At 39.0% G+C, this 16,815-nt stretch overlaps 1 protein-coding gene across 2 annotated transcripts in view; it reads left to right on the forward strand.

Annotated features, from left to right (window-relative positions):
* pomca (proopiomelanocortin a) overlaps positions 1-14,157 on the forward strand; it is a 28,880-nt gene extending 14,723 nt beyond the window's left edge. For both annotated transcript variants that reach the window (XM_028796768.2, XM_028796770.2), the window contains exons 2-3: positions 11,732-11,885; positions 13,178-14,157. In XM_028796768.2, coding sequence (XP_028652601.1) covers positions 11,732-11,885; positions 13,178-13,837 — 814 coding nt within the window. In that variant the 3' untranslated portion in view covers positions 13,838-14,157. The remainder of the gene's footprint in view (positions 1-11,731; positions 11,886-13,177) is intronic.
* Positions 14,158-16,815: the final 2,658 nt, after the last annotated feature.

Here is a 16,815-nt window from a genome sequence, read left to right on the forward strand (position 1 = left end):
GCACATCTCATCTCCTGCTCCTGTTCATTTTAAAAGTCTCTACTGTCTCATTCTGAGTCAGTACAGCTCTCTGTCCAAGGACTGTATGCTTCTCTTTATTTAGGGGTGCAAAGACCATTAACATAAGCTGCTTTTTGCCAGCAAGTACTTTGACATTGTCGCGATAACCTTCTAAAGCAGCAAGGTTAAGACTGAAAAGAAGCGTCCCAAAGCTCCACAGGATAATTTAAGTAATTTATTACTTCATTGAAAAAGACAAAATTAACAGAAAAGAAACTCCTAATCTATTCACTTAAACAAACAGTAGCAATACTAACTTAAAGAAACTTTCTTCAAGCTAAGAAATAAACAATAAAACAAATATTCTTTAATTCAATACTTATTCAGTCATTATTCCTCTCTCGACTGCATCTCCATTCTTGAGTTGGAAGAGAAAGAGAGGTTAGTAGATGTGCTTCAGCACAACCCCAATTTATGTTCTACTGGGTAGAGCCCACAACACACTCTCATATGCATGACAAAATTTAAATGCGTTCACAAGTTTTCCACTAATTTTTAGCATACATGTATCCATCCATCCATCCATTTTCCAACCCGCTGAATCCGAACACAGGGTCACAGGGGTCTGCTGGAGCCAATCCCAGCCAACACAGGGCACAAGGCAGGAACCAATCCTGGGCAGGGTGCCAACCCACCGCAGGACAATCTAAATAAGTACAAAAATAAAAAAAAGAAAACTAAAGGAGACAACTGAGTGAATTATTAAATAATTAACACCAGAAAGACTTGACTTCAGGAGAACAAAAAAAAGCAAGGGTCGAAACCAGATGAATCCTGAATAATCAAGAAGCACAATGAGCAAAAGCTAACTAATGCTGTAGTGAAGAACCGTGGCCATCAGGAGTCCTTTATAGTCCTCTCAGGTAACTATGGCCTGACAAACACAGCACTTAAGAGAGCTGATTGTGTTTGAGGTCTAACCCCTGGTTGCTCTGACCTAAATTGTAGAATAATTAGGAAATAAAAAGGAAAAGGGCCAGGGGAAAACAAAAGGCCTGACAAATATGAATTCTGGGCAAGATACAGATGGAGTCCTGACAGACATACTGTAGATGTGAGTATCTGTTGCAAGCCTTGTGATTGGTCAGGCTCTTTGAATTGATGTAATGGGATTAATGCATAAATATAGCAGTTCAATGTACAGCAGTCAGGGATAGTTGAGGCTGATAATTCAGATTGTGCAGGGACATATGGGATATTAGGACACCCTTATTAAATGCAGTGCCAGTACAGTACAACCTGAGGTGTATCATAAAAGTGTAACATACTGTATGATATTCTGACACATTGGTTCCATGTAATCATCACTGGCTCAACTGCCATTTTCTGGGTTTACCCAGGTTTAGTAGCTGCCCCACAAATCTTTTTACTTCACTGTCTGATTTGGAGTAACGCCTAATGGAATAATACTGATTAATGAACAATCCATTATAATAAATTGGAAAAAATATACGTATTATTTTCATATCATCTGAACTTTAGCCGTATGTATCTATTCAAAATATGCACTGGTAATTTCCCACTAAAACTAACTTAAAACATTGTGTTCAAAATGCGGGGGTTTCTCATTAACTTAAATGTACTTTGAATTATGAAATGTAACTAAAACCCAAACAAAACTTCACCATGGCAGACTTTTAAAGTAATTAGCCTTGGTAAGAATTTGCAGCTTCAAAGCCACAAACCTAGATGACCATCACCAGATGCCAAAGCTGACAGAAAGCCCTTGAATTGCCATAAAAGTGCTATTGACTGACCATATTTGTATTTGCTTCCCACAACCATGGGGCTGAACCAACTGGCCTGAAGAATGAATGAATGGATGGATCTACTGGTATGCTTTGGTGTTGTAGAAAATGCTGCTTATCTCCTAATGATTGGTTAGTAGTGAATCCATGCTTAAGGTGGGGCTGTCTGATGAAAGTGAATGATTTCAGTTCAACACGGTCAGGTTAACCATTTGATATAAAGTGTAAGTAGCATCAATGATGAATTTAAATTTCCATACAAATAGGTAATAATGTGTGTAAAAAGTTGAATTTCACAAATCAAGATCTATCTATCTATCTATCTATCTATCTATCTATCTATCTATCTATCTATCTATCTATCTATCTATCTATCTATCTATCTATCTATCTATCTATCTATCTATCTATCTATCTATCTATCTATCTATCTATCTATCTATCTATCTATCTATCTACTTATCTGGCTGGCTGGCTGTCGGCATATACCATCTTTCATACCTGTTTATCTACCCATCTGTCTGTCTAGTGTGGTCTTTCACCTAAATGCAAAAACAAAATGTGGTTTTCTGCTCAATTCAGTTTTTTTTCTTAGATAGCACTCCTTTTAGATGACAGACTCTGAATACCATAACAAAATTTCCAAGTATGAAAGAATAACAGAAAAATGCAAAACCAAGCTACACTTACAAACATAAACACATATATGTACTTAAATATAGAGTAGCAAACTAATAAAACAATGCATGCACTTTGCATAACCGCTCACAAAGATGAAATACAAGACATTCCCCATAAAAATAAGTAAAAGTTGCTAAATATTTTACTTCTAAAAGGGAAGGCCAGTTTGCCTTAAAAGAGTGTAAAACAAAACCTCCAGATGAATCATGGCTGGCCCAGACCAGCTGAGTGCTCACACTCCCAGGCATCCATCTCCTTTAACAATGCAGTCAAATCTGAAAGCTTTCTCAGTACAAAAGGGCCACAGCCTTCCAGCCCCCCTTGTCCATAAGTTCTGCTGTTTGACTGAATTGATTAACATATAACTTTACAAAACTGTCCACATTCTGACCGTCCTGTCAAAATAATCCATATACAGTACATAGCAAATGAAAACATCGCATCCCATACAAAAGGCAGAAAGCAGCTTTGCAAAGCTTTATTTATTGACAGTCCTGTTTTAGCCATATCTTTATAACTGGGCAGACGAGGACCCTGATTTTCCATCTATTTTTGTGTAAGAATTTTATTTATTTTTATCTAAGAGAGGGTTTTAGCTCCTTTCTTATCACCTGTGTTTTGAGGACTTCAGAGTTCCTTAGAATCTGCTCATGTGGGTGATACTCTGTTACTCAGTCCCTGTTGGTAGTAATTAAGGAAACAGTCGATTAATTAAACATTTTTAATGCTGTAACAATTCTATTTTTAAAAATTAATTTTACTTACACTAATTAATTATTCCACACAGGCAATGACTGTGCAGTCCTCAGTGATACAAACCTAAGTTAAAGGAGTTAAAAAAAAAAGATGAATAGATTATTTGCACTATGGGGTCATCTACTTAGTGATAATTACTAAACTAATTATCAAAATGGAGTAATGGTTATGACTTGTGAGTATAAGAAAAAAGAGATGTAATGAAGACAGGGGTTCCAGCTGAGAAAACCCCATTTAATTGTCATAGGCGAGAAAAGAACAGGAGCAAATGAGAAAAAGTAAATGACACAGGGCCACCAGCCACAGGTATCAAGCCAAGCCAAGGTTTGGTCCCTAGTGGTTGGATCTGCATCCTTCAGCAGTTGGTTACCACTGCATCTCAACTTCATGTGGTGGTGTCTCCTTTATAGCATGGGGACTGGAAAGAGGTGGGGCCACCCTTCTCCTCCACTTTCAGGGCAGAAGTGGAAGACAGCTTAGTGACTGTGTACTCTTCCACTTTCTTCAAACGAGACCTCTTGAGGCACTCGATATACTCACATGGTCGACATGCTGCTGTCTCATGGCTGCAGAGACCTAGTTTGAGTTCCTGACTGCTCACTGCAGGTTCTCCCCATGTTTCTTGAGGGGTTGTTTCCTCCTACTTCACAAAGAATGTTGTTAGGTAAAGTGTTGTTTCAGAACTGTCCTGGTGGTTATGACTGTAATGAAGTGAGGTGCCAGCTCTCCACAATGCAATAATGAAAAACTCAATGAAATAGATAGCTTTATTCTAAATCCAATAATCATTCTTCTAAGAAGGAGATAATTGTCCAGATAGTTATTAAAAAATGTAAAAAAAAAAAAAAATTTTAATCATTTCAGTCAAGCCCTCAAGATAAATTCCACATTCATTTTTAATTGCTTACTGATTCCAATGGTGTCAGTTTTTATTGCTAATATTCATTTCCACTGCCTATAATATGAAGGTCATTATTATAAACCAAATTATTAAAAACAGCATTTTGTTGAGAAATAAACTAAAAGTGAATTAAAGGAATACAATGCAAGATGAGGCCTATTCGCTGGTGTCCCTCTGTTTTAAGTAGATGCAACAAAGATTTTGAAGTCAATGTTGTCCCATCCAGGTTTGGGTCATGCCTGCAACCAAGTTGTTGGCATGGCCTCCGACTACCTGTAATCCTTCTGAATTAAGAGCTAAGATTAAGTGGTACTGTGAGCAATAAAAATACTAAGCTTTACTTTAAACTCATGGCATTCTGAACACTTTCTATAAATGAAAATAAAAAACAGGTATGAGAAATTCCTTGCAAAGATTTTGGCAAGATGTGCAAACAGTGAATAATAAATCCTTTTGTGCCACAGGCCAGCGTGGTGGTCCTAGAGCAGAGAGAACAGGAGTCGGACAATATTAAACAATTGAAGCCTTTTGGTTCTTTCAGACCATATAGGCAGGACAGAGAAGGGCAGGTGGAGAGCAAAGAGACAACACACAGTCCAGAACTCAATAAGCATTTGGCAAGGTTCAAAAGGCAATGTCCATGAGATTAATTCTGCTTATTCCTAATGATTTTTTATTTTAGCAGTAACTGCTGATAATGCTGTACGTTGAGGCTAAGATCACTGATTTCTTCAAGTAGGAGCATTTAATGGAGATGTTGTCATGCAACATAACTGTGTGCTACTCTAGAACTGAAAGAACTGTATTTTTAAGAGAAAGACAGGGAAACGGGACTTGCAGAACTCAAAAAACACAGGAAGACACACCATACTTTTCTTAAAATCAAAACTAAACACAAGAATCATTGATGAAAATGTAGCCAAAGGGTCATTGCCAGAAAAAATGTAAATCAAAGAAAAACTATCTACTCTGTTTATATCTGTTCACTTCAGACAGAGAATAAATACCCTGGATGACCATTTAACTCTTTTCTGTAATTGACGCTGGGGTTGTGACTCATGAAGTAGCCCAACTTGCATCATAACAATAGCACAACAATGGTGACTTCTTAGTCTGGTCAAAAATGGAACCCAAAATGCTAAGATAATAACATGAACCAAAATCGGAGTCCGTACCAGACAAGATGAAAAATATATTGGGCCAACTACACACTGGGGAAAACCAAAATTCAAAGTCAAAAACAGATCACAAAATGGAAAAACCTAGAACTAGGCCTACTTGAGAAGAGAAACTAACTACTGCTAGAGATTTACGTTTTATCCAAGCAAGGATACTTTCTACTTGTGTTGCAGTCATATTTACACCAAAGCATCCTGCGATGGCTTTGACATGATAAATCACCATCCCCATCAATTGCAGCACATAAATAATAAAATGAAATAAAATAAAAACAAAAATGTGTATCATAACACAAAGTCAGAAGGTGAACTAACCTCTAAAAATGAAGTTATCATGGTGGTGTTATTGAAATACATGCAAGGACTTGCTTTCCTCACTTGTTCTAGCACAGCTACTGTAGTTCCTAGTGAGTGCCAAAAAAACACCATATGGGGGGATTGACCAATAATTCCCAGAATCAGTCATTAATGGGAGTAGGGTATGGTTATCAGCTATGCCCCAAGGCAGGGGTGGGCAAATTCAGTCCCGGAGGGCCGCAGTGGCTGCAGGTTTTTGCTCCAACCCAATTGCTTAATAAGAAACCCTTATTGCTCAAGTAACACTACAGCTTCACTTTAGTTGTCTCACTCATTAAGATTTTGAACCCTTATTGCTTATTTTAGTCTTAAACAGCTGTATTCTTGGTTTTTAATTGCTCCTAATTAGCAATACCACGCAAATGACAAAAGAGACCAGCATTTCTCCACTTAGCTTGTTACCATTTACACCTGTGTGTATTTATCATGCACTATTTGGTTTAATTAAATACTTGGAATGAAAGTGAAGAGAAAAAAGTGAAGCACTGAGAATTACTCATCGGTTTTAGACTTCAAATCATTTGGATGATATCCTTAGAAAGGAAAATAAATCTAGGATATGAGAATGACCTGACATGGCAGAGTTACAGCACTAACAAGCCGTGCAATTAAATAATTGACAAGGATTGGTTTTTAATTAAGCAACTGGGTTGGAACAAAAACCTGCAACCACTGCGGCCCTCCAGGACTGAATTTGCCCACCCCTGCCCCAAGGTATCGTCTGCCTACAGCCTTGTTAATCAGACCGCCAAGTGGCATTTTGCTGAGTAGACCGAGTGCATATTGCTGACATTTATTCTGAAATCCTGTGCGTGACTTCGGAGATTTTCTTTTTTTTAAAGCAGAAAAAGGCGCATCAGGTCATATCAAACATCAAAACAACAATGATCGCATTTTTGAAAATTGATGGGCTTGGTATTAGTTTGTTCCTTCAGCAACATTACACTGAACTGCTGAGGTGTTGAAGAGAAAGAAAGCATCAGGAAGAAAATGACTAAAGCAGTGACGCATGTAACACTGCATCTTGGAACCCACACCAACCATTTTGTCAGTCAAAGAGTTTTTGACCAAGTACAGTGCTTTGCGATCCCCATATTTGCTCCCTGTGACTTTTTTTTTGTTCCTGAAATTAAAATTAAGACTGTAGGGAAGACTATTTGCTACTATGGAAGATATCTAGGATAAAATAGCAGGAATCTGTAGACACGGTAAAAAAAGATGAGTACAGAAAATGTTTTGGGTCTCCCCTTATACTGTATATAAGTGAAGACAAAACACTTGAAGAAAGAAAAAATAAATATGCTTATAAAACAACGTGCAAAACACAATTACAAAATTAGCAGATTGGTGTGAAATACAGTAGCAAGAAAATTGTATCATAATACCGAATGCAGAACTAACCTAAGATACTCAGAAAAAATGTAACTTCAATCCCCTTTAATAATATAAAATGGCAGCAGCAATGTCAAACACCAGTCGCTCACCCTGGGAGCTAAGAAACTAAATGCTAAAATTCCAGGGCTACATGTGATGAATTCTGAGGAAAGATTAAAAGAGCTGAGCCTTTACAGTTTAAGCAAAAGAAGATTAAGAGGTGACATGATTGAAGTGTTTAAAATTATGAAGGGAATCAGTCTAGTGGATCGAGACAGTTATTTTAAAGTGAGTTCATCAAGAAAAAGGGGACACAGATGGAAGCTTTGTTTAACTTGTTAAGGGTAAATTTCGCACAAACATTAGGAAGTTTTTCTTTACACAAAGAATGATAGACACGTGGAATAAGCTACCAAGTAGTGTGGTAGACATTAAGACATTGGGGACTTTCAAAACTCAACTTGATGTTTTTTTGGAAGAAATAAGTGGATAGGACTGGCAAGTTTTGTTGGGCTGAATGGCCTGTTCTCATCTAATTGTTCTAATGTTCTAATAAAGCTGGAATAAAACTAGAAGTAGTAGGAATTATAAATAAAAGTGCAAAAAGAAGTCAACAAATAGCACATCCAGCTGTTCACCCTAAAAGTGGTGTTGTGATGGTGAGCTCTTCTGTATATGACAGTATCATCAGGAGGGTTAGGACCCGATACACTGCACCATTTAGTTCTTCAGAGAAGGGGATACATTTTAAATTCTCTTTATTTTTGTTACCCACTGCTGGTTCTTGCTCCCCTGTTTGTTTTGGGATCTTTAAAATTAGCCTCTGTGACTCTGTTATTTTCTTGTTTCCCTATATGGATTCATTTAATTCAATCTTTCCCGACTAAAACTACCTAATGTGAAATAGCCTGGCTTGAGTACAATTGTAAGTCTCTGCATCACTGTTGGTGGTGTTAAATAGTATAAAATTCATCAAGGTTGGGTTTGCACCCAATTAACATAATTCTGGACAAAAATCTTTGAATGCCTACCAGACACCCTTACTGTCACAGTCACTCCTAAGCCTTTACCATTTGTGTTTGGTATACTGTACTCCCAGTTGCGCTTAAAGTGGAGATGGAAATATTGATTGTAATTGCCTTTACCTCACTACTATCACGTAGACTTATCTTGATCAACTGAAGAATCCCAACGCACCTGTTACAATTTAGGCTAAGATAAAAGGGCTCCGCACTATAGATGGTTGTACGTATGGATATCAGCTGTAGGCCAAGTGGAATACAGAACATTGGCTCAACATAGACAATTACAGTAAAATGGCATCACCTCGTCCAACAGACTCCCTATTGGAATTCTAGAAGTATTGCCGAAAGCAGGGGGTCTGTAAAGGTTCAGTTTTAAAATTTATATAAATAAAATTGTAAGCTGTTTAAAATATAGAATATATGCTGTATTGGTGGGGAGAGAGGTTGTAGTAAAGGAGTGTCAGCCCAAAAACCAGTGCCAATCCAGGGACTACACTTCCCATCAGGCAGTACGAGTGCACTAGGGTTATTTTTAAAACTAACTGTCCTGACTGTTACTGCTTTGGAGTTTTATCAGTTTGAATGTGAGAACGGTAGTGTTGGAGATATTTAGCAGCCTACCATCTATAATCAGACAAAAGTACTCAATAGCAACTGACTAACCAAAAGGAATCCGTTTAGCCCATTGGTCTTCATTGACAAGTGACGAAACCATCACGAACAGAGGCATTGGGAAATACATAAAATAACCGTTCGGAAATGTGCTGCTTGGAAAAGTCAGATTGTGAAATAAAACAGTCTCTAAAATAAGTCAGTTTTGAAATAATACTTTACTGACTTTATATATATCAAAGTAAAAAAAAAAGTCAAAGTGAACTTTATTGTCATCTCAACCATATACAGTACAAGTATACAGATAGACAAAATTGTGAAGCTCAGGGTTCACAGTGTAACAACATGATGTGCAAATAATAAATTAAAAATAGAATTAAAATTTAAATTAAAAAATTAAAACACAAACAAGACAAGACATTGTGCAAAGACAAGACAAAGAAGTAGCAGCAATCTTAATGTGTAGTTAGCAATATGAACATTGAAGCAATATATGGTATTTGCAATCTAGAAACATAAATATAGCCAATAGATATGTAATATAGTTAATAAATAATAGATATAGATAATATATATACACACTGTATGTAATTCTGCATGTGAATATTTGTACCACTCTGAATCCTGCACTTGAAGCCACTTCTGTGCTCCTTAAATTACCTCTTCATCATCCCAAACCTTTGCCCCTTGGATGGCATCTTTGAGGCACTAAGGAGAAGGAAATCTGTGGGAACAAGAGCTGAGCTACGGTGTGGACTAGGAAGAACAGTCCACCAAAATTTTGTTGGTGTTGCTCATATTTTCAGACTTGTGTGTTGTTGTTTTGTTTTTTTTTTAACATTGTATTAATTTTATTAAAATCAAATGACATTCCATACAAGCAAGTCAAGTTTAATAAAACTAGATTTGAAACAAAACAACCCCCACCCATGAGAAAGAGAGCTAGGCCAGCAGAGTAAAAAATTAATAAATAGTAATAGTGTGTTTTAGTTTTGAAGGTGGCTTTCAGCAAAGTTTTGAAACCTGTGAAGAGTTTGAACATACAGACCTGAGTTAACAGTTTGATAACACGACATAATGTCTATCAAAAAAACTTTTTTTTGGTGCCTCCTTGAAAACAGCAGCCATGCTTTCCCTGAGGTAAATATAAACTTGTTCTTCGAGGGAGAAATTAGATGATGCAATTTGACTGACTTCTGTTTCATCTCTAGTGCTGTTCCATGACAGGAAGCTTCCACCCTCAGCCTTTAAATATAAGAGCAAATCTGAAAACACCCCTTTACTGCACAATTTTATGATGAACAGTTTGGCTTCACGGAAACCACCGTGCACACGTGTTTGAATATCCCAAATCATCAATAAGATTGTTCCTACTTCCCTTGGATACTGAGAGCTTAGTTAGAAGCTTTTTTATTGCAATCCATCATCCTATTCGGATGAGTTTATTAGCACCCAAAACAACAGACTGCTGCTTGCACTGAAACCACAATTTGTGAAGCCTAACAAACTAGCAGAGCTTTCAACTTGCAGCACTGTCACTGCATACATTTGTAACCTCCTGATATTGTTCCTTTGCAGAGCTACTGCAAGACATTCAATAATAATAATATGAAGAACAGTAATAATATGAACATCACCATACAACATCAGTTCAATGGCCAACTGTGAATGTGCTGCATTTGCTTCAAGACATTGCAATCGCAAGCAGCTCATTTGAAATTAATTACAGAATATCCATCCATTTTCCAACCCGCTGAATCCGAACACAGGGTCACGGAGGTCTGCTGGAGCCAATCCCAGCCAACACAGGACACAAGGCAGGAACCAATCCCAGGCAGGGTGCCAACCCACCGCAGGACACACACAAACAAACACACACACCAGGGCCAATTTTAGAATCGCCAATCCACCTAACCTGCATGTCTTTGGACTGTGGGAGGAAACCGGAGAGCCCGGAGGAAACCCACGCAGACACGGGGAGAACATGCAAACTCCACGCAGGGAGGACCCGGGAAGTGAACCCAGGTCCCCAGGTCTCCCAACTGTGAGGTAGCAGCGCTACCCACTGAGCCACCGTGCCGCCCTTACAGAATATCTTTATATATAATACGCTACCGTGGCTGTTCATTTGTCTGTCCAGGATTTTAAATCACCTGTAGCTCGCAAACTGTTTGACCTATTGATCTGAAATTTAGTACACGTGTACTACATGACCTCTACTATCTGCTTTTTGGGTGATGATTGACCTCCAAGGTAATTCCTCTTTTTATTTTTATTTTATTTTATTGCAGAATCAACTCTCGGCAATGGCCAGCAGGGCGGCCGTGCGGTGCATGCGTATGGACGCCGTTCTCATTCCCTACCACCTTTGCCGTCACCTGTAGCTCGCAAACCGTTTCACCTATTGACCTGAAATTTGGTACTGATATACTATGTGATGTCTACTATCCACTTTCGGGGTGATGATTTTTATTACTCTTTTTATTTTTATTTTATTTTATTGTAGAATCAACTCTCGACAGCGCGCAGCAGGGTGGCCGTGCGGCGCATGCATTCGTGTATTGTTCTCATTCCCTACCACCTTCGCGGTCACTTCCCCTATTTTTCATATCTTTAATCATTCTTGAGGCAGATTGAACACTTAAGTGCCAGCTTAAGTGAAAAATTAAGAAAAGCATACTAAGTAATTGCAACACAAAAACTAACTTAATCAGTTTTAACGCGAAAAGATGCCGACGAAAGAAGAGAAGCAGCGGGCCGCTAGGGTGGAGCAAAGAAGAGCTGCTTAGGAAGCAGCAAGTGCATCAACCTCTGAGCAAACGAATGGTAAACGTACAGAGAATGAGTACGAAAACTATGAATGTTCAAGTCAAGTGTATTCAGTGTGCCGTTACTGGTGTGGTAGATATTTCCTGTTAATATTCACTGAAGTATGTTTGAGGACAATAAATGACCTCATGGACAACTCTGCCTTTCACGATCAGGTGAGCATGACCATCAAGTATGGTGAATGACGTAATATTATCTGTTTTACACCAGGCGAGCAGGGAGCTTCAATACCTGGATCTCAGAGATGCTGCGCTCGGTGGTGAACTGCGTTCTGGCAGTGCTGTGGTTGTACAGTACCAGTGCACAGAGTCAGTGCTGGGAGGACTACAGATGCAGAGACTTGTCCACGGAAGCTAACATCCTGGTTAGTATGAAGCAAGTATAAGTTGTAATCTGCTTCCTGCTCTCAGACATCCTTAGATTGTTAAATATTTTTACTTTGAAAATAATTCTCTAGTAAGCAGAATGAAGCAAAAGGTGTGTTTAGGAACGTGACAGTAGCAACATGAGTAATAAAGATCTGCTAGCGCGAAATTTCGTAAGACAGTGGGTGTCAGTTATAGTGCCATTGGTTAATCAGGTGTTTCAGAAGTACTATGCAAGTAATTAAGCTCTTTTCTATATACAATATTTGCATTTTTTTCTAAGGGCTATTATTATTGGCAGGCAGTGTGGGATAGCGGGCTTCAAACCCTGAGGCTGTGGGTTCATATCCTGCTACTGACACTTTATGACTATGAGCAAGTCACTTGACCTGGAAAAGCAAAAGAATTGTATTCAATTGTAACTTAAATGTTGTAAGTTGCTTTTGATAAAGGCATCAGTCAAATAATAAGCAGTAATAATAATAATCTTATTAGGTCACTGGAGCTGCTTACTCTTATGCTATACACAATTGTCCTGCATTGGATCAAAGACAATGACTTGTCTTTTGTTGATGCTCATTGCCGAATACAGATTTACAGGGAAGTGTCTACTTTTGAACTTAAACAGGTAATCATTAAAAATAGGAATAATTAAAAATTTGAATATATCATCATTATTAGATTTTTACAATTTTAATTTGTTTATGCAAGTACAGTATTTCTTATCATGTATTCATCAGTACCACGTAGTCCCCTTCTAAAGTGTGCAGATGTGAAAGTGTGTTGTCGTGTTTGGGCTTTTGAGTTGCACAGACAGACAGCCTGGTGAGAACTGGGCAAACAGACATTTATTCTCGAACTTGAAGTAATAAATAGTATTGGAGTGTTGTTCAAACACACAGCAAACTTGACAACTCCTTAGTTGTTTTGCTCCAGCGATGGTTCATTCAGATTAAAAGAAGTTAAAGAGAGCCTCCTCGGAAGCATGTAGTTGAAGGGAGGCAGGAGCGGAAGTGCAGATGGTCTACACAGGACAGACAACACTGAGCAAGTGAGCCGACTTTAAAGTCTCAGAACAGCACTTGACTTGAGTTACATGCTATTGTCTGCAGGAGATTCTGCAGGAGTAAGCTGGAATTGTTTACTAGTATGATTCTGTTGTATGTGCCTGCTTCTCCCTTAATATCATTTAAATTTTTGATCAGCTCACAATGGATAAAGACATCATACATATGAAAGCAAAGAAATAGTGGTTAAGATCTTCTCTTTTCTCACCCCGTTTACCCTGCAGGAATGTATAGAAACCTGTAAGCTTGACCTGTCTTTGGAGACTCCCATCTTTCCTGGAAATGGTCATCTGCAGCCTCCACCTGAGGATGTCCAAAACTACATCATGAAGCATTTTCGTTGGAATAGTTTAGGGCGTAACACTAATGGCACACTGATTAGCACTTCGCAGGAGGGTGGGACAGGGAGCTCAGGGGAAAACACACCCCTTAGCATTCTGCTTGAGATTTTATCCCCACCACAGAGACAGGAAGAAATGGAGCCAATGGAGGGCCAAGCCGCACAGAAAAACGATAATAAGAGGTCTTATTCCATGGAGCACTTCCGCTGGGGGAAACCTGTTGGCCGCAAGCGTCGTCCTGTGAAGGTTTATCCTAACGGAGTGGAAGAGGAGTCTTCAGAAAGCTACCCAGCAGAAATCCGCCGGGACTTGTCAGTGGAGTTCAGTTATCCCCAAAAACTGAAAGCAAAGACGTATGTGAATGTCACCCCTCATCCTCAAAACAAGAACTACACAATAGATCACTTCCGCTGGAGGGATCCCCCGAAAGATAAGCGTTATGGAGGTTTCATGAAGTCCTGGGATGAAAGGAGCCAAAAGCCACTACTGACTCTCTTCAAAAATGTCATGATTAAGGACGGCCATGAGAAAAAGGGCCAGTAAAGTGAGCGCAGTGTCTATTTTTCATTAACCAATGTATGATCTCCTAGATAGTCTGCATTAATTAAGGGGCTCGATGTCAAAAGCAAAAAAAAAAAAAAAAAAGTAAAATAAAACAAAGCTTTTTCTGATTAATGCCCTTCTTTAAATGTAGTCACCAGAATATTCAGAATATTGTACATACAAATAAAATGCTTTTATGAATGAATGCCTAGTTGTCTGGGGACGGGAGGGATGAAGAGAAGAGCTATTTTCTTAATTCTGGAGCTGTACAATACTGTAAATGAACTAAATAGAGAAATACATTTTTGCAACCAAAACTATTTTTAAAGTCTTCTCTTATTTCATTTCTTGACACAAGTTTGGCAGTTGCACACACCTATACTGCAGGAATTTATATTTCATTTACTATTCAATAGAACTGCATGGTTTTTGTTGTCATCCATAAAGCTTAAATAAATTGGATTCTTTTTTTTTATGGCATTTCATAGGTTCATAGGGTCCTTATTGTCACTTGTAGAGAGCACAACAACATTCTTATTTACAGTATGTTCTACTCAACATGCAATACGTCACTTTCTGGCGCCATGATTAATGAGTATAATAACTTTATCTCCAGACTTCTGTCTTCTTTCCCTCAAAACATCTGTCTTCCTTAATTGAAGTAACCACCTTACCTCGAAGTTAGAATTAAACTAGAATGTATGGTCAGATTGATACTCCCTTTTCAACTGAACTTCTCAATCACCAAAAGGAAAATTAAATCCTATTTGCAACATAGCTCCAAGAAATTCAACAGGCGCCCACATGCTTTTAATCACTACAAGCATCCAGTAAGTGCAGATGGTCTGAAATGTACATCAAAACAATGGTCAAAAATCTATCTATCTATCTATCTATCTATCTATCTATCTATCTATCTATCTATCTATCTATCTATCTATCTATCTATCTACAGTAAATACACTGTCTATCAGATTTAGGGCAATTTTGAATCCATCCATCCATCCATTTTCCAACCCACTGAATCCGAACACAGGGTCACGGGGGTCTGCTGGACCCAATCCCAGCCAACACAGGGCACAAGGCAGGAACCACTCCCAGGCAGGGTGCCAACCCACCGCAGGACACACACAAACACACCCACACACCAAGCATACACTAGGGCCAATTTAGAATTGCCAATCCACCTAGCCAGCATATCTTTGGACTGTGGGAGGAAACCGGAGCGCCCGGAGGAAACCCACGCAGACACAGGGAGAACATGCAAACTCCACGCAGGGAGGGCCCGGGAAGCGAACCCGGGTCCCCAGGTCTCTCAACTGCGAGGCAGCAGCGCTACCCACTGCGCCACCATGCCGCCCTGCAATTTTGAATATATCCTTAAAATTAAATTAACCGAGCTGAACAGCTCAAATATTGTGATATCCTTCACAATGGCATTGAAAACAAATTACTCCAAATATACATAAATACATACAATGCCTTCAGAAAGTATTCACTTTTCACACATCTTGTTAGCATTATGCTCATTAAAATGATTTTTCCCCTCACCAAGCAACAATCAACCCCCCCCCCCCACCCCCCAAGTGAAAAAAAGAAATAAAACATTTTGGTAATGTATTAAAAATTATTCACTGAAATATCACCTTGACACAAGTATTCGGCCCTTTTCTCAGTACCTGATTGAAGAACCTTTGGCTACAATTCCAGCCTGGGGTCTTTTTGTGTCTGACACGACAAGCTCCCCGTCAATTTGGGGATTTTCTGCCATTCTTCTGTGCAGATCTTCTCAAACTCTGTCAGACTGCATGGAAGCTATCGGTGGACAGCTGTTTTCGGGTTTCTCCAATAATGTTCAGTTGGGTTCAAGTCTGGGTCACTTAAGAAGATTCCCAGGGCTGACCCTAAGCTACTCACGCTTTGCTTTGTGTGTCAGGTCATTGTCCTGTTGGAAGGTGAATCTTTGGACCATTCTGAGCTCCACAGCGGTCTGGAGCAGGTTTTCATTAAAGATATTCCTCTACGTTGTGCTCTATTCAGCTTTGTCTTAACTGTATCTAATCTCCCAACAATCTATCTATCTATCTATCTATCTATCTATCTATCTATCTATCTATCTATCTATCTATCTATCTATCTATCTATCTATCTATCTATTGTGAAATCCAGCCCGACCACAGACAGACACCGTCTTAAGTCCACCACACACGATTTATTTACAAATATTTACAATGTCCACAGTCCCGCACAGACCCTAGACGGGTCAATTTACAGTAGAATAACCAGAAATAAAACACAGAGACACAGGGGGTGTCACGGGCAAGAAATTTGCTTAGACATCGTCCCTCTCAGTTGCAGTTCCTAATTCAGATCTGCTGGATTCAGAGGAGTTAAATGTGAACGGCCATCTCTCTGGTGGTCAGGCAGCCTTCTGACTACAAGGGCGTCTTCTTTCGGCAGCAGCCTCTGTCCACTTCAGGCGTGCTACAGAGAGAATCTGCGAGTTTAACACTGAAAATGACCGGCAAATGTGTTTGAACTGAGAAGAGCAGATGCTTCTACCATGTAAACGTCTGGAGGAGACAGCACTTTTCAGTACATCCCTTACTTTGAAGCTTAGCTGATCATCAGAGGAATCTGACGTGGATTTGCTTCGGGGATGTTTTTACTTTAGTTAATGTGAAAAGCAACAGGAAACTACACATTATCATAATTTTTAGTAAAATATTGTGAATGCTGCATGGCTCTGAACACCAAGGTAACAAATTCATTAATATCATAAATATATTAATTTCATCCATCCATCCATCCATTATCCAACCCGCTGAATCCGAACACTGGGTCACGGGGGTCTGCTGGAGCCAATCCCAGCCAACACAGGGCACAAGGCAGGGAACCAATCCTGGGCAGGGTGCCAACCCACCACAGTATATTAATTTCAGCAGAAGCAATATGAAAACATATATGAAAGACAAGCT

Source organism: Erpetoichthys calabaricus, chromosome 3 (genome assembly GCF_900747795.2).
Source record: "Erpetoichthys calabaricus chromosome 3, fErpCal1.3, whole genome shotgun sequence".
In the NCBI taxonomy this organism is placed as follows: domain Eukaryota; kingdom Metazoa; phylum Chordata; class Cladistia; order Polypteriformes; family Polypteridae; genus Erpetoichthys; species Erpetoichthys calabaricus.